The following is an 18,303-nucleotide window of genomic DNA, read 5'->3' on the forward strand; positions in this document are numbered from 1 at the left end:
TGGATGGATCGTAGGCAGGCCAGCCTGAATATTTTAAACCGGTGGAGATGTTACTTGAAAGGGCCCCACGTTTCGCAAGCATAGAGAAGGGAGTATTATGAATAGAGAAGGTAGGGCATAACTGTGGCCGAGAAGACCCTGAACTTTATGTGGAGCGACAGAAACACTCATAAACACACACACACACACTCCTATACCAACACACACACTCATAAACCGGTACATGCACAAGGACACACCAGAGACCAAGATTCCTGAAAGCGAGCAACTATTAGAGGTTTGCATCATTGACGAGGGGGTGGGTGTTTACACATCAAACCTGCTACTAATTCAAGGCTGAGCCGACCTAGGGACACCCACGACCCGTTCATAGATTCACCACCGATGGTGGTCCTCAAATGGGACTGGAACTCGGGTAGCCGGGTTCTTAGCGCAGATAAACACACACACAAGACAAAGATCCCCTATGTAGCCTTAACCATACTTTTGGTGGAGTACTGTAGCCGCACCTATAAAGGCCGACACAGTACACGACGGGGTGGGTGGCCAATGCCCGTTCCCAAAAGTATGTTAAGGCGATAAGGGGGATCTTTATCTTGTGTTAAGTTTACACAAACATTGGAAAGTGCTTCTGGTATCACACCGGCTAGCTGCCTTTGTCGCACTAGTGGTGATATTTACACACGGCACCGAGAGCAGTGATTACACTGGTCTGCAATTTGTTAGATGTGGTCTGCTTCCGAGGTTAAATGTGCTGTTTATCATGGATTTTGACGTGCTGAATTAAAATGACAATTAAAACAACTGATTGGCTACTGTTCCCAAGATTTCGATTTAAAGCTTTCGTGACTGCAGGGATTCATCTTCTTGGTTCTTTCGGTAAAGTCACGTAGAAGGGAAAAAATAAAATAATAAAAATATAAAACAATACAATTCTCACGACGTTTCGACTGCAACACAAGCAATCATCATCACCTGATGATACTGTTCAACCACCACCACACTGTTCAACCACAACCACACTATACACCACACCATGTGAAGGAACAGATGAACTGTTCCTTTACCTGAAGAAGGTTACTTGTGTTGTGGCCGAAACGTCGTGAGAATTTTATGTTATTATGTTTTATTTGTATTACTTTGTTTCCATTCTACGTGACTTTACCGAAAGAACCAAGAAGATGTTCCCAAGATATTGAAGTTTTTACAAATTTTATTGTGTAGATAGTAGAGTTTTACTCATAAATTGTAAACCTAGGTCTTTTCATATGTTTATGGTTGCTTTACATGATAACGTGTCACCTGTCCTGTTCATGTAACACTTTAAAATCAGCAAAGGGGTTACATAATTAAAATGTATTATGAAACAAAAGGCAAAAAACTATTGTGTGTCTATATAAGTACTTAGTTTAGTCCTGATTCAGTGTCTACTCGGCACTTCTTGGCTTATCTCTTGTATTCATTAAATGGAGCATCTCTTGTCACTGTCTAGCAATAGTCTGCCAGCATTGATGGGCTCCATTTGCCCTCATAGCGTTTCTCCATCGTTGCAATGTCCTGGGTGAAATCGCTCGTCATACTCGTCGCTCACTGCTCTGCAATTCAGTGGAAAAGATCTAGATGAGAGTGGAAAAAATGTATCTTTCGTGACATGTTGCAACTCCCTGTAGTTGTCTGCCTTATTGTTTCCGAGAAATGTGTTGCCACTAACTGGAAGGCTTCCTATTCCTTGCCACGCAGTGCACTGTCAACTGCCTCATCTCGAAGAAGTTCACGAATCTGAGGACAAAGACACCTTCCTTTATCTTAGCTTCACTTAACCTTGGATTTTTTTCCACTGAGGTACTTGAAAGGTGCTTGTGTTTTGTCCATGCCTTTGGCAAAGTTCTTCATCAGACCCAGCTTGATGTGTAAAGGTGGTAACAAAATCTTCCTTGATTCAACAAGTGGTGGAAGCTGAACAGTTTTCCTCCCAGGCTCCAATGACTGTCAGAGTGGCCAATCTATCTTGATGTAGTGGGAATCTCTCGCAAGACTATCCCATTCGCAGAGAAAACAGCAGTAATTTGTGTATCCAGTCTGCAGACCAAGCAAGACAGCAACAACCTTTAAATCGTGATAATCGGGTTTCCCCTTTCTGGGAATAAAACAGTCATGTTAAGATGCTAAAACAACAAACTGAAACCTTTGCAAGGAATCACGTCTGCATTAACCACATATTCTTGTGGTGAAGATGCAGGCAAAAAAACATGCTCTGACAGTATATGCATTGTCTTTGAAACGGATTGGTCCGCACCAGAGACAGCTTTCTTTAGAGCCTAGTCTTTAGAGCTTAGTCTCAAACAGTGTCAAATCGCCACAAAGCTGCCACTGATGTTGGTCATTGTTTATGCACCTCAAAAATGGTTCATGTTATCATAGGTTTCTTTCATATGGACTGCGTGACCAACTGGAATTGATGGAAAAACATTGCCATTATGTAGCAAAACATCTTCGATGAATTAATGAACAGTCTCCACTCATCTGGATCATGAACGATGTTGAGGGCTACCATCACACCATCGATGCTGTTGCATGCTACAAGATCACCTTACATGAAGAATGGGACAAGATCCTTTTGACAGTCACAGAACATGGAAACCCTAACATCACCTGCCAGGAGATTCCACTGGTGCAGTCTAGAGCCCAACAGCTCTGTCTTACTCTTGGGTAGTTCCAAATCCCTGACAAAGTCTTTAAGTTCACCTTGTGTTATGAGGTGTGGTTCAGAGGAGGAGGATGGGAGAAAATCTGGGTCATGTGACCTTGATGGTTCAGGACCAGAAGTTTCATTCTCTTCCTCTTCTGACTCAAGTGAGAATAATTCTGGTGCATCAGGACCCGGCAGTCCAACTGGAGGTGAAGAGGTAACAATTGCTGATATGATCTGTTGGCTCTGTCCAAATCATTGGCACTGCAAAAAGGCATACATTTGCTTTTTATGTTCAACCACTGGTAAAGATTTGTTGCACAAGTGTTGCAGCATATGTGTGGGGCCTACTTCTTGTTCTGATCTTCAATTTTGCAGCCAAAATAAAGGTGATAGGCTTTCTTAACCAGTGGTTATAGCGCGCTTTTGTGATGAAAGGTAATTTCACCGCAAACATAGCAGACGTTATCTGCTTTGTTCACACAAGTACGAGGCATCTCTGCTCGCTTTGGCTAAATAGAAATGCCTCTTTGCAAAATCAAACACTGACAAATAAGAGAGCACGGCACTGTATGATTTCTAGAGCTGATGTATGGTAATTTGTTCAGCAGAGGGATGTAAGTGGTGTCGGTATGAGCTTAATGTAAATGAACCACAAGTATAATTGTGAATGAAAGTAATACTGACCATGGATTAGGCCCATAGGGTCACGTGAGTGCACAGTAGGCCACGCCCACCAGTAGAGTAATCAATTCAGGGTACAGGGCACCTATTCAGATTCGGGTGGATGCCACACAGTAGAGGGGTTAAGCAGTGAGGTGGCGTGAATTGGGGTTGATTGCTGTGCATCTGGTCATAATGACAGATGCAGGAATGCTCCTCAGAGGAACACTTGAAATAAAGAGTTGCAGTCACAAAATCTGGTGTCCCTTGGTGGTGGAGTCATCCAATTCTCAGAAGGAGGGCAGAACACAATGCAGTGTATCTATTCATCGCCTCCGAACTCATCTGCTATTATTGTTGTTGTTTTTTTGTACTTATTAACCGGCCTGTCTCCTCGTAACGAACACGGGAGGAGAGGGATAGGACTGGCCGTTTACACTAGCCTCGTTATGATTACATTATCCATGACTTCTAGAAATAACATGATGCAATTCATATCATGTATGACGCAACACCAGGTTCAGATTACATCATTCATTGTTTTGCTCAAAACGCAAGTACTGTCCAAACCCAGTCATAGATGTATTCATAGATCCAGTCAAATATGTATTTTAGTAATTCTGGTCTATAACTCACTTATCCTCCGTAATTCCCAAATCAAGGGTTGTATATACTGACCCAGTAGCACATCTTGAAGACTAGAGCCAATCAACAATTTTAAGCATCATTTTCATTCTCAGTGACCCGTAATTTGTAGTGGACTACATTTATTTCTTAAGCATTTTGGCTGTAGACCAGTGTTATTTGAGGATGGGTTATTATATTTGTCACTAGTGTTGGCCGTGAACAGGAATCGAACCCAGGTCGCCGGGTTCGTAATGCAATCCACTAACTGCTGCACGACCGCTCAACATACAACAACACCCTACCTAACCCACCCAATCACCCATCTAGTTACCCACCCACCAACTCACCACACTGCAGGTCATCTCTCTTCTCTCTCGGCTTTTTCCCTCGCTCTGCTCCACTCTGGAATCCCCTTCCCCATCACCACCACCACCATCGTCCCTTTTACCCCAGCGCTCACAACAAGAACCTCTTTCAATTCGAGACGTGACTTCTCTATTCTCATTACAACGTTGTTAGTGCTATTTGTTGCTAGCCGCTTGGTGTTTAAGGGCCGTCGGGCCCTGTGCTGAGTGACTGTGTTTTAGTCAAGGCAGACGGGAATCAGTGGGCACCATCAGTGGACAGCACCAGTGGATCCTACCAGCGGCCACCAGTTTGCGAGGATGGGCGTGGCTGGTGATGTGGCCCCCGGTTGTAGCGGCAATTTTGATGATGGGGGGGGGGCGCTACCTGTTGTAGCTGTAGAGGTAGATGGGAGGGGGGGGCAGGGCGCTACCTGTCGTAGCCATAGAGGTAGACGACGCCGATGACCTCGAAAAAGGCGATGATGAGCAGCGGCACTGAGCCGGCATAGTTGTCGAAGACGGTGAGCCAGTAGTTCCCTGAGCTCAGCGTGAACACCAGGCCAAGCAGCATGCACGCCAGGCACAGCAAACCTACACAGCCGCCGCCACCACCACCATACCCGCCACAAATCATCGTCGTGATCATCATCGTCACTCCAATTGAATTACCCATGGAAGCTTCGCCCGAGTCCCACGACCCTTGTTCAGGAGGGTCCTGCCATGTGTTTGCAGTGCCAGGGGAGTCGATGGCCATGCTCTGTGGAATCCTGCTCGGATTTGGATTCGTGATGACGGCACACAATGGCCTCCTCTTGGGTGAGTGACCGAGTGAGTGAGTGGGTGGGTCAGTGAGTGGATGAGTGAGTGTGTGCGTGGGTGTAGTGAGTCGGTGAAAAGGAGAGCGAGTGGGTGGATGAATGGATCAATGGGTGGGTGGATGGATAAGTGGGCGGATGGGTGAGAGGCTAGATGGGTGAGTTTGTAATTTGCCAAAAAGCACTTGAACGGCCCAAACACGTTAATATCGATCTCTCAGGGTCGCTCTTCATTGGCAGCACAAAATCATCAGCACCACCATAGCCACCATCATCGCCGTGCGGTACCGAGCGAGGTACCTGTGACGGCCTCCTTGGGCATGGACTTGGGGATGACTCCGAGGTCCGTGAGCGGGTTGATAATCCCCTCAATGTTGCCGAACATGGTGGAGAGGCCCAGCATAAAGAGCATGATGAAGAAGAGCACCGACCACACCTGCGGCCACGCCACATGCACCAGTGGTCAGAGGCTCACGATGGCCGAGCCGGGGGTGCCGGGTCCGCACCGGAGGGGCGTGCGAGTGAGTGACTCAGAGTGAGTGACTCTGAGTGAGTCACCCCGTGAGTGAGTGACCCCTGCGAGTGAGTGACCCCTGCGAGTGAGTGACCCCTGCGAGTGAGTGACCCCTGCGAGTGAGTGACTGAGTGAGTGACTCTGTGAGTGACTCTGAGTGAGTCACCCCGTGAGTGAGTGACCCCTGCGAGTGAGTGACCCCTGCGAGTGAGTCACCCCGTGAGTGAGTGACCCCTGGGAGTGAGTGACTCTGAGTTAGTGACTCTGAGTTAGTGACTCTGCGAGTGAGTGACTGAGTGAGTGACCCCTGCGAGTGAGTGACCCTGCGAGTGAGTTACTCTGAGTGAGTGACTCTGAGTGAGTGACTCTGCGAGTGAGTGACTGAGTGAGTGACTCCTGCGAGTGAGTAACCCTGCGAGTGAGTGACCCTGCGAGTGAGTGACTCTGAGTGAGTGACTCTGCGAGTGAGTGGCTCTGAGTGAGTGACTCTGCGAGTGAGTGACCCCTGCGAGTGAGTGACCCTGCGAGTGAGTGACTGAGTGAGTGACTATGAGTGAGTGACCCTGCGATTGAGTGACCCTGCGAGTGAGTGACTCTGAGTGAGTCACCCCGTGAGTGAGTGACCCTTGTGAGTGACTCTGAGTGAGTGACTCTGCGTGAGTGACTCTGCGAGTGAGTGACCCCTGGGAGTGAGTGACTCTGAGTTAGTGACCCCTGCGAGTGAGTGACTCTGAATGAGTGACCCTGCGAGTGAGTGACCCTGCGAGTAAGTGACTCTGAGTGAGTCACCCCGTGAGTGAGTGACCCTTGCGAGTGACTGAGTGAGTGACTCTGCGTGAGTGACTCTGCGAGTGAGTGACCCCTGCGAGTGAGTGACTCTGAGTGAGTGACTCTGAGTGAGTGACCCTTGCGAGTGACTGAGTGAGTGACTCTGCGTGAGTGACTCTGCGTGAGTGACTCTGCGTGAGTGACTCTGCGTGAGTGACTCTGCGAGTGAGTGACCCCTGGGAGTGAGTGACTCTGTGATTGAGTGACCCCTGGGAGTGAGTGACCCCTGGGAGTGAGTGACTCTGAGTGAGTGACCCCTGCGAGTGAGTGACCCCTGGGAGTGAGTGACTCTGAGTGAGTGACTCTGCGAGTGAGTGACCCCTGGGAGTGAGTGACTCTGAGTGAGTGACTCTGAGCGAGTGACCCTGCGAGTGAGTGACTCTGCGAGTGAGTGACCCCTGGGAGTGAGTGACTCTGAGTGACCCCTGCGAGTGAGTGACTCTGCGAGTGAGTGACCCCTGCGTGTGAGTGACTGAGTAAGTGACCCCTGCGAGTGAATGACCCCTGCGAGTGAGTGACCTCTGGGCGTGTTCACCTGGGAGCCGGGCATGTTAACGATGGCTTCTGTGAAGATGATGAAGGCCAGGCCAGTCCCAGATGCAGCCTGGCAGGGGGGGAGGAGGGGGAGGGGAGGGGATTACTACGCCTAACGAGCAGACAACTCACATCCTTCCCAAGTCTCCTCCCTCCACAAAGCAAATACAATTGCGCGTTTTTCACATCCCATCAGCCCCACACACACACGGTCTTCTGCTGTCTGCGAGCGCATTTCATCGGCAGTATTGGTTCAAAAACGCAGGCGAAACTCCGCCCCGGTTACGAACTGCCGAGGAGACGCTGCATCAGACAGCCTTGCTGGAACCAAATGCCGCAGGTGCGTTGCCTGCATATGTAATCGGCAAGGAGCCTCTCCCGGTCCACACTACGGAGTGATCGTCACCAGCTGTGGGTGCGTGGGGCGTAGCCTCCACGAGGGCACGAGAGCTCAACTCCGTGTTCCCAGAGACACCATCAGGACCTTCGGTCCATACATCCGATGGCTTTTACGGCATTTTCGACCTTGACTCAGGAGGTTCCAGAATTTACGAACCGCAGCTGAGGCCCCCTCCCCATCGTCCCCAAGCCCCGCGAACTCCCCCCCCACCGTCCCTCCCCAGCAGTCCCTCTCTCCAGTCCCGTTCATTGTTGCAACACCCCGAGCAGGGGCGCCACGGTGGTGAGATGGTCGCTACCTCGCCTGCTATACAGGAGGTCGTGGGTTCCATCCCAACCCTGGGAGATGTTGACTACCTCGCCTGCTATACAGGAGGTCGTGGGTTCCATCCCAACCCTGACGCCTGCTGTATTTTTGGAGTTTGCATGTCTCTCTCCCCGTGGTCGCGTGGATTTTTCTCCAGGTCCTCCGGGTTTTCCCTCCACGTTTAGAATCGACATGCATTTAGGACATTTGGCTGTGATACCTTCCCACGTGATGATGATGATGATAAGCCACTTTGTTGAGCTCTCATTCGAGGACATGTCAGTTCTGAAAATAGCTACAAAGCCGAGTAAGGGCCTTACCTGGTCAAATAAAAAATAGTTTGTGGTTTTAGTCTCGTTTAGAAGCCTACCGACTCCCCCGTGGTGTCCCAACTTTGTGAGAGACTCCTGGAGGTCCCTGCTTCCTCAACTTCCATACAGGAGTTACTGTACACAAGGCTGGAATGGGCTATAAGACCATTTCCAAGCAGCTTGGTGAGAAGGTGACAACAGTTTGTGCGATTATTCGCAAATGGAAGAAACACAAAAGAACTTCCTCATCATTAGACCTCCTTTGCGAGTACCAAAATGTAATAATAGGGTTTTCCCCTTTTTTCTGGCAAGAAAACTGAAACTTTTTACAAGGATTCATATCTGCATTAACCACAATACTTGCAGTCAAAATGCAAACAAAAAACATACTATGATAATATATGCTTTCTAAAGAAAGCCGTCCCTTGGTGTGGACCAATCAGTTTCAAGGACAATGCAATCAGTTTCAAGGACAATGCATATATTATCATAGTATGTTTTTTGTTTGCATTTTGACTGCAGGTATTGTGGTTAATGCATATATGAATCCTTGTAAAAAGGTTTCAGTTTTGTTGCCAGAAAAAAGGGGAAAACCCCTATTATTACACAAAAGAACTGTCAATCTCCCTCGGCCTGGGGCTCCATGCAAGATCTCACCTCGTGGAGTTGCAATGATCATGAGAACGGTGAGGAATCAGCCCAGAACTACACGGGAGGATCTTGTCAATGATCTCAAGGCAGCTGGGACTATAGTCACCAAGAAAACAATTGGTAACACACTACACCGTGAAGGACTGAAATCCTGCAGCACCCACAAGGTCCCCCTGCTCAAGAAAGCACATATACATGCCCGTCTGAAGTTTGCCAATGAACATCTGAATGATTCAGAGGACAACTCAGTGAAAGTGTTGTGGTCAGATGAGACCAAAATGGAGCTCTTTGGCATCAACTCAACTCGCCGTGTTTGGAGGAGGAGGAATGCTGCCTATGACCCCAAGAACACCATCCCCACCGTCAAACATGGAGGTGGAAACATTATGCTTTGGGGGTGTTTTTTTCTGCTAAGGGGATAGGACAACTTCACCGCATCAAAGGGACGATGGACGGGGCCATGTACCGTCATATCTTGGGTGAGAACCTCCTTCCCTCAGCCAGGGCATTGAAAATGGGTCGTGGATGGGTATTCCAGCATGACAATGACCCAAAACACACGGCCAAGGCAACAAAGGAGTGGCTCAAGAAGAAGCACATTAAGATCCTGTAGTGGCCTAGCCAGTCTCCAGACCTTAATCCCATAGAAAATCTGTGGAGGGAGCTGAAGGTTCGAGTTGCCAAACGTCAGCCTCGAAACCTTAATGACTTGGAGAAGATCTGCAAAGAGGAGTGGGACAAAATCCCTCCTGAGATGTGTGCAAACCTGGTGGCCAACTACAAGAAACGTCTGACCTCTGTGATTGCCAACAAGGGTTTTGCCACCAAGTACTAAGTCATGTTTTGCAGAGGGGTCAAATACTTATTTCCCTCATTAAAATGAAAATCAATTTATAACATTTTTGACATGCGTTTTTCTGGATTTTTTTGTTGTTATTCTGTATCTCACTGTTCAAATAAACCTACCATTAAAATTCTAGACTGATCATTTCTTTGTCAGTGGGCAAACGTACAAAATCAGCAGGGGATCAAATACTTTTTTCCCCTCACTGTACCCTCCAGCCACCGCACCCACTCACAATCCCCTCCCCCCACCTGGTTGAGGAAGTCCTGGAGGTCGCAGTAGCGCAGGTCGAGTGCATCCACGCGGCCTGGCCACGTGGAATTAAGTGCGGCGAGGTCGGCTTCGTAGGAGGCCCGCGTGATGTTCCCCTCGGGCAGGTCGAACTCGTTCACCAGGGACAGGATGTTCCTGGGGGGGAGCGGGGGTGGTGGGGGCACACCAACCATCCACGATCATTTTCTTGATTTATCTGATGAACCATGAAGCTTCATTTCACCCATGTCCAGCAGGGGCACAGGGTCAAAAAGTTACAACACCCAGCTCCCACTCTACCCCAGCACCCTTCCCTACCCACCCCTCCCCTCTTCCCCGTTCCCCAAACCCCCCCCCCCACCCAGTACCTCCACTCACCCCCACCTCCCGTCCCCCACCCCCCACCAACCTCCCGTCCCTTACACCGCCCCCACCCACCCATCGAGGCAGCCGTTAAAGGCCATGGTGGCCTTGAAGCCCAGGATGCTGAAGATGGGGATGGAGGCGAAGAGCGAGGTCCCGCTGTTGATGCAAGCGATGGTCACCGCGTCCACCTCGCAGTCGTTCCTGCAGCCAAAGACAAAGACCTCCCGTTGAGCCTCATCACACATTGTTGGGGAAAGTGCTGTTAGCCAGCACACAACGGGATGGGTTTGCCGGCACCACGCCCGGCCGTCTTCGTCTCCCCAGCGCTGATGTATACACAACGCACCAGGTGCTTATTTGAGGCCGAGTAGACCTAGGGGAGGCCTAGGACAGGTTCAGATATTCATCACTGGTGTTGGCATTGAGCGGGAATCAAACTGGGGTCGCCGAGTTTGTACCCACGATCGCCAAAGACGCAACTCCAGTCATCAGCAAGTCCACTCAGCTCCACGTCCTCCTGTACCACATCACTCCATCTCTTCTCTAGCCCGTGCCGCGCCCATGTAGCCCCCTCTATGCGGCTAAACAGAAGCTGTGTGTGTGTTGGAGGGTTGTGTGTGTTGGAGGGTTGTGTGTGTGTGTGTGTTGGAGGGTTGTGTGTGTGTGTGTTGGAGGGTTGTATGTGTGTGTTGGAGGGTTGTGTGTGTGTGTTGGAGGGTTGTGTGTGTGTGTTGGAGGGTTGTGTGTGTGTTGGAGGGTTGTGTGTGTGTGTGTTGGAGGGTTGTGTGTGTGTTGGAGGGTTGTGTGTGTTGGAGGGTTGTGTGTGTGTGTTGCAGGGATGTGTGTGTGTGTTGGATGGTTGTGTGTGTGTTGGATGGTTGTGTGTGTGTGTTGGAGGGTTGTGTGCGTGTGTTGGAGGGTTGTGTGTGTGTGTGTTCGAGGGTTGTGTGCATGTGTGTGTTGGAGCGTTGTGTGCGTGTGTGTGTTGGAGGGTTGTGTGCGTGTGTGTGTTGGAGAGTTGCGTGTGTGTGTTGGAGGGTTTTGTGTGTGTGTTGGAGGGTTGTGTGTGTGTGTTGGAGCGTTGTGTGTGTGTGTGTTGGAGGGTTGTGTGTGTGTGTGTTGGAGGGTTGTGTGTGTGTGTGTTGGAGGGTTGTGTGTCTTGGAGGGTTGTGTGTGTGTGTTGGCGAGTTGTGTGTGTGTTGGCGGGTTGTGTGTGTGTGTTGGAGGATTGTGTGTGTGTTGGAGGGTTGTGTGTGTGTTGGAGGGTTGTGTGTGTTGGAGGGTTGTGTGTGTTGGAGGGTTGTGTGTGTTGGAGGGTTGTGTGTGTTGGAGGGTTGTGTGTGTTGGAGGGTTGTGTGTGTGTTGCAGGGATGTGTGTGTGTGTTGGAGAGTTGTGTGTGTGTTGGATGGTTGTGTGTGTGTTGGATGGTTGTGTGTGTGTGTTGGAGGGTTGTGTGCGTGTGTTGGAGGGTTGTGTGTGTGTGTTCGAGGGTTGTGTGCATGTGTGTGTTGGAGCTTTGTGTGCGTGTGTGTGTTGGAGGGTTGTGTGCGTGTGTTGGAGGGTTGCGTGTGTGTGTTGGAGGGTTGCGTGTGTGTGTTGGAGGGTTGTGCATGTGTGTGTTGGAGGGTTGTGCGTGTGTGTGTTGGAGGGTTGTGTGTGTGTTGGAGGGTTGTGTGTGTGTGTTGGAGGGTTGTGTGTGTGTGTTGGAGAGTTGTGTGTGTGTGTTGGAGGGTTGTGTGTGTGTTGGAGGGTTGTGTGTGTGTGTTGGAGGGTTGTGTGTGTGTGTTGGAGGGTTGTGTGTGTGTTGGAGGGTTGTGTGTGTGTCTTGGAGGGTTGTGTGTGTGTGTTGGAGGGTTGTGTGTGTGTGTGTGTTGGAGGGTTGTGTGTGTGTGTTGGAGGGTTGTGTGTGTGTTGGAGGGTTGTGTGTGTGTTGGAGGGTTGTGTGTGTGTGTTGGAGGGTTGTGTGTGTGTGTTGGAGGGTTGTGTGTGTGTGTTTGAAGGGTTGTGTGTGTGTGTGTTGGAGGGTTGTGTGTGTGTGTTGGAGGGTTGTGTGTGTGTGTGTTGGAGGGTTGTGTGTGTGTGTGTTGGAGGGTTGTGTGTGTGTGTGTTGGAGGGTTGTGTGCGTGTGTGTGTTGGAGGGTTGTGTGTGTGTGTTGGAGGGTTTTTTGTGTGTATTGGATGGTTGTGTGTGTGTTGGAGGGTTGTGTGTGTGTGTGTGTTGGAGGATTGTGTGTGTGTTGGAGGGTTGTGTATGTGTGTTGGAGGATTGTGTGTGGGTTGGAGGGTTGTGTGTGTGTGTTGGAGGGTTGTGTGTGTGTGTTGGAGGGTTGTGTGTGTGTGTTGGAGGGTTGTGTGTGTGTGTTAGAGGGTTATGTGTGTGTGTGTGTTGGAGGGTTGTGTGTGTGTTGGACGGTTGTGTGTGTGTGTTGGAGGGTTGTATGTGTGTGTTGGAGGGTTGTGTGTGTGTGTTGGAGGGTTGTGTGTGTGTTGGAGGGTTGTGTGTGTGTTGGAGGGTTGTGTGTGTGTGTGTTGGAGGGTTGTGTGTGTGTGTGTTGGAGGGTTGTATGTGTGTGTGTTGGAGGATTGTGTGTGTGTTGGAGGGTTGTGTGTGTTGGAGGGTTGTGTGTGTGTTGCAGGGATGTGTGTGTTGGAGGGTTGTGTGTGTGTTGCAGGGATGTGTGTTTCTGTTGGAGAGTTGTGTGTGTGTTGGAGGGTTGTGTGCGTGTGTTGGAGGGTTGTGTGCGTGTGTTGGAGGGTTGTGTGCGTGTGTGTTCGAGGGTTGTGTGCATGTGTGTGTTGGAGCGTTGTGTGCGTGTGTGTGTTGGAGGGTTGTGTGCGTGTGTGTGTTGGAGGGTTGCGTGTGTGTGTTGGAGGGTTTTGTGTGTGTGTGTTGGAGGGTTGTGTGTGTGTGTTGGAGCGTTGTGTGTGTGTGTTGGAGGGTTGTGTGTGTGTGTGTTGGAGGGTTGTGTGTGTGTGTGTTGGAGGGTTGTGTGTCTTGGAGGGTTGTGTGTGTGTGTTGGAGAGTTGTGTGTGTGTGTTGGAGGGTTGTGTGTGTGTGTTGGAGGGTTGTGTGTGTGTTGGAGGGTTGTGTGTGTGTGTTGGAGGGTTGTGTGTGTGTGTGTTGGAGGGTTGTGTGTGTGTTGGAGGGTTGTGTGTGTGTCTTGGAGGGTTGTGTGTGTGTTGGAGGGTTGTGTGTGTGTGTTGGAGGGTTGTGTGTGTGTGTTGGAGGGTTGTGTGTGTGTGTTGGAGGGTTGTGTGTGTGTGTTGGAGGGTTATGTGTGTGTGTTGGAGGGTTGTGTGTGTGTGTTTGAAGGGTTGTGTGTGTGTGTGTTGGAGGGTTGTGTGTGTGTGTTGGAGGGTTGTGTGTGTGTGTGTGTGTTGGAGGGTTGTGTGTGTGTGTGTTGGAGGGTTGTGTGCGTGTGTGTGTTGGAGGGTTGTGTGTGTGTTGGAGGGTTGTGTGTGTGTTGGAGGGTTTTGTGTGTATTGGATGGTTGTGTGTGTGTTGGAGGGTTGTGTGTGTGTTGGAGGGTTGTGTGTGTGTGTGTGTTGGAGGATTGTGTGTGTGTTGGAGGGTTGTGTATGTGTGTTGGAGGATTGTGTGTGGGTTGGAGGGTTGTGTGCGTGTGTTGGAGGGTTGTGTGTGTGTGTTGGAGGGTTGTGTGTGTATGTGTGTGTTGGAGGATTGTGTGTGTGTTGGAGGGTTGTGTGTGTGTGTGTTCGAGGGTTTTTTGTGTGTGTGTTCGAGGGTTGTGTGTGTGTTGGAGGGTTGTGTGTGTGTGTGTTGGAGGATTGTGTGTGTGTTGGAGGATTGTGTGTGTGTTGGAGGGTTGTGTGTGTGTGTTGGAGGGTTGTGTGTGTGTTGGAGGATTGTGTGTGTGTGTGTGTTGGAGGGTTGTATGTGTGTTGGAGGGTTATGTGTGTGTTGGAGGGTTATGTGTGTGTTGGAGGGTTATGTGTGTGTCTTGCAGGGTTGTGTGTGTGTTTTGGAGGGTTGTGTGTGTGTTGGAGGGTTGTGTGTGTGTTGGAGGGTTGTGTGTGTGTGTTGGAGGGTTGTGTGTGTGTGTTGGAGGGTTGTGTGTGTGTTGGAGGGTTGTGTGTGTGTTGGAGGGTTGTGTGTGTGTTGGAGGGTTGTGTGTGTGTTGGAGGGTTGTGTGTGTGTGTGTTGGATGGTTGTGTGTGTGTGTGTTGGATGGTTGTGTGTGTGTGTTGGAGGGTTGTGTGTGTGTGTTGGAGGGTTGTGTGTGTGTTGGAGGGTTGTGTGTGTGTGTTGGAGGGTTGTGTGTGTGTGTTGGAGGGTTGTGTGTGTGATGGAGGGTTGTGTGTGTGTTGGAGGGTTGTGTGTGTGTTGGAGGGTTGTGTGTGTGTTGGAGGGTTGTGTGTGTGTGTTGGAGGGTTGTGTGTGTGTTGGAGGGTTGTGTGTGTGTGTTGGAGGGTTGTGTGTGTGTTTGAAGGGTTGTGTGTGTGTGTGTTGGAGGGTTGTGTGTGTGTGTGTTGGAGGGTTGTGTGTGTGTGTGTTGGAGGGTTTTTTGTGTGTATTGGATGGTTGTGTGTGTGTTGGAGGGTTGTGTGTGTGTGTGTGTTGGAGGATTGTGTGTGTGTTGGAGGGTTGTGTATGTGTGTTGGAGGATTGTGTGTGGGTTGGAGGGTTGTGTGTGTGTGTTCGAGGGTTGTGTGTGTTTGTGTTGGAGGGTTGTGTCTGTGTTTGTTGGAGGGTTTTTTGTGTGTGTTGGAGGGTTGTGTGTGTGTTGGAGGGTTGTGTGTGTGTGTTGGAGGATTGTGTGTGTGTTGGAGGATTGTGTGTGTGTGTTGGAGGGTTGTGTGTGTTGGAGGGTTGTGTGTGTGTTGGAGGATTGTGTGTGTGTTGGAGGATTATGTGTGTGTGTGTTGGAGGGTTGTATGTGTGTTGGAGGGTTATGTGTGTGTCTTGCAGGGTTATGTGTGTGTCTTGGAGGGTTGTGTGTGTTTTGGAGGGTTGTGTGTGTGTTGGAGGGTTGTGTGTGTGTGTTGGAGGGTTGTGTGTGTGTGTTGGAGGGTTGTGTGCGCGTGTGTGTTGGAGGGTTTTTTGTGTGTGTTGGAGGGTTGTGTGTGTGTGTTGGAGGGTTGTGTGTGTGTGTGTGTTGGAGGATTGTGTGTGTGTTGGAGGATTGTGTGTGTGTTGGAGGGTTGTGTGTGTGTGTGTGTTGGAGCGTTTTTTTGCGTGTGTTGGAGGGTTGTGTGTGTGTTGGATGGTTGTGTGTGTGTGTGTTGGAGGATTGTGTGTGTGTTGGAGGGTTGTGTCCGTGTGTTGGAGGGTTGTGTGTGTATATGTGTGTTGGAGGGTTGTGTATGTGTTGGAGGGTTGTGTGTGTGTGTGTTGGAGGGTTGTGTGTGTGTTGGAGGATTGTGTGTGTGTTGGAGGGTTGTGTGTGTGTGTTGGAGGGTTGTGTGTGTGTGTTGGAGGGTTGTGTGTGTATGTGTGTTGGAGGGTTGTGTGTGTGTGTGTGTTGGAGGGTTTTTTGTGTGTGTTGGAGGGTTGTGTGTGTATGTGTGTTGGAGGGTTGTGTGTGTGTGTGTGTGTTGGAGGGTTTTTTGTGTGTGTGTTGGAGGGTTGTGTGTGTGTGTGTTGGAGGGTTGTGTGTGTGTGTGTTGGAGGGTTGTGTGTGTATGTGTGTGTTGGAGGGTTGTGTATGTGTTGGAGGCTTGTGTGTTGTAGGGTTGTCTGTTTGTCCACACCGGATCGGATTGTAGCTGGAGAAGGCGATGAGACCGCCGAACGCCAGCGACAGCGAGTAGAAGATCTGGGTGGAGGCATCCAGCCACACCTTGGGGTTCTTGAGAACCTCGAGCTGGGGATGGTGGCAGGGTGGTGGAGGATGTGGTGAGTGTCTGCTGTGGTCACTGGTGTAGAGACTAGTGCTTCTCAACATTTGTTGGCAACTGAGTTACACCCCCACCCCTTGCCTGCTCCCACGTTTTTCTGACAAATACATGTTTTGAATTATGAACATCGATATTTTATATTCTTGGTTCTTTCGGTAAAGTCACTTAGAAGGGAAACAATAAAATAATAAAAACATAAAACAATAATTTTATTGTTTTATTTTCATATTTTTATTATTTTATTGCTTCCCTTCTATGTGACTTTACCAAAAGAACCAATAATATAAATCCCTGCAGTCACGAAAGCTTTAAATCGATATTTTAGACAATTGTTCATTTTGTGAGGTTATCCTAACTGGCTAGTAACTGCAAACGAATAAAACAAAATTCAACGGATGTTCTGCATGCGCGACGGAACGTTTTGGTGCTTGCTGGTTCTGCTGGTAGCCCACGTTGTTCACGATCGATATGTTGAGAAAGGTCTTTTGTCTCCTTCTAGGTTACCATGTGGATTTACATTTTATCGCAGTTATTTTGTATTAGCAGATTCACACATGATTATTCACCAATGACTCTCACGTATGGTAAGATTTCTCACATTTAAAAGCCACCTCACGTGCCCTCAGGGACATTGCCACGTGCCCCGAGGGCCCCGCCGCGTACCCCCGGTTGAGAACCACTGGCGTCGTGGCTCACGTGATGCACTACGAACCTGGCGACCCGAGGTCCATTCTCGCTCACAGCCACCAACACCTGTGACGAATAGATGTACCGGTCTTGGGCCTCTCCGTGGTCGACTCAACCTCAAATAATTACCCGGTGCGGTATATAAGCATCGCTACTAGAGAGACAAAGGCGGTCGGGCGTGGTGCTGAACCACTTACCCCCACGTGTACCGTTCTGGCCTTTATAGGTGCTCGCGAACAGCACTTGCCCTAACAGTGTTACAGGTTATACGGGGGATCTTTGACTTTGTGTTGAGTCACCGGTGAGTCTCACGTCCCTGTGAAGAGGTTGAGTCCTGAGGAGGTGGTGGTGAGTGTATGCAGTGTCAGGAGGATGAGGAGTTGCTGAGTAGGTGAGGTTGTGAAGAGGTGGGTAGGTCAGGTGGTGGTGAAGAGGTAGTGAGGTGATAAGAAGGTGGTGAAGAGGAAGTGGCAGGTAGTGAGGAGGAGTTGATGAGGTGAGATGATGGTGAGGATGAGGTGAGGAGTCTCACGTCAGGAGTGAAGAGGTAGACGAGTCCGTCGGTTGCCCCCTCAAGCGTGAGTCCACGCACCAGAAAGATGAAGATGACGAGGTAGGGGAAGGTAGCGGTGACGTAGACGGCCTGGCACATCATAAGCATCGTCATCATCATCATCATCATTACGAACATCATCAACATCGTCATCGTCACAAACATCGTCATCATCAACATCGTCATTATCACGAACATCATCATCACGAGCATCATCTTTATCAACATGGTCATTATCACGGACATCAACATCGTCATCGTCACAAACATCATCATCATCATCGACATCGTCATCATCACCTCCCCATGCCCCCCCGCACCTTGCCCGAGGTCTCGATGCCCCGGATGGTGCATACGTAGACGATGGACCAGGCGGCCACGTGGCACAGCAGCACCCACCACTGGGGCACGCCGCTCTCCTCCACGCTGGGGCTGATGTTCAGCGTCTCGCGGTACCAGAAGTAGTCCACGGGGGAGCTGTCGGCGCACTCACTCACATACCCTGTGCCACACAACAACAACAACAACAACCACACTCAACAACCACACAAACATAAACAACCACACAACATACAACAACAAGCACAACAATCAAACATACAACAACCACACACTCAACAACCACACATACAACAACAACTACGCATACAACCACACAACAACCACGCACTCAACAACCACACCAACCACACATTTGCCACTAAGTGGCGATGTTGCCTCAGCGCTTGTGCCAGGCTAAGTGCACTTTAAGGCCACGTGAAGTGTCAAAGACCCGCTGGCAGTAGGTCACAAGACAGGGTGACTTACTGAGATGACTGGCCAATGCACCACCTGTGCTCCCCACTGTGCCAACTTGCTGCGTTTTATCCACCCGGCGCGCCGCTCATCGTTGTGAGCGGCGCTCCGCTCGTCGTTGTGAGCGGCGCTCCTCTGCCCTCTGTTGTTGCTGGAGGGCGACTGCCTCAAACTTCCAAGCAGCAGCTGCTGGTATCGGTCATTGGCAAATCCACTCAGCTCCACATCCTCTTATACCGCATCAATCCATCTCTTCTCCAG

General features: G+C 49.9%; 1 protein-coding gene across 1 annotated transcript in view; it reads right to left on the reverse strand.

Moving 5' to 3' along the window:
- LOC116954069 (sodium-dependent neutral amino acid transporter B(0)AT3-like) overlaps positions 1 to 18,303 on the reverse strand; it is a 71,596-nt gene that overhangs the window by 10,594 nt on the left and 42,699 nt on the right. Inside the window, exons 4-11 of the mRNA XM_076052160.1 lie at positions 17,568 to 17,749; positions 17,227 to 17,337; positions 15,861 to 15,973; positions 10,220 to 10,348; positions 9,781 to 9,937; positions 7,019 to 7,087; positions 5,442 to 5,577; positions 4,758 to 4,917 (exon numbers count right to left, since the gene is read on the reverse strand). Coding sequence (XP_075908275.1) covers positions 4,758 to 4,917; positions 5,442 to 5,577; positions 7,019 to 7,087; positions 9,781 to 9,937; positions 10,220 to 10,348; positions 15,861 to 15,973; positions 17,227 to 17,337; positions 17,568 to 17,749 — 1,057 coding nt within the window. The remainder of the gene's footprint in view (positions 1 to 4,757; positions 4,918 to 5,441; positions 5,578 to 7,018; positions 7,088 to 9,780; positions 9,938 to 10,219; positions 10,349 to 15,860; positions 15,974 to 17,226; positions 17,338 to 17,567; positions 17,750 to 18,303) is intronic.

Source organism: Petromyzon marinus, chromosome 54, assembly GCF_048934315.1.
Source record: "Petromyzon marinus isolate PM22_M1 ecotype Great Lakes invasive population chromosome 54, UKy_Petmar_22M1.pri1.0, whole genome shotgun sequence".
Taxonomy (NCBI): Eukaryota; Metazoa; Chordata; class Hyperoartia; order Petromyzontiformes; family Petromyzontidae; genus Petromyzon; species Petromyzon marinus.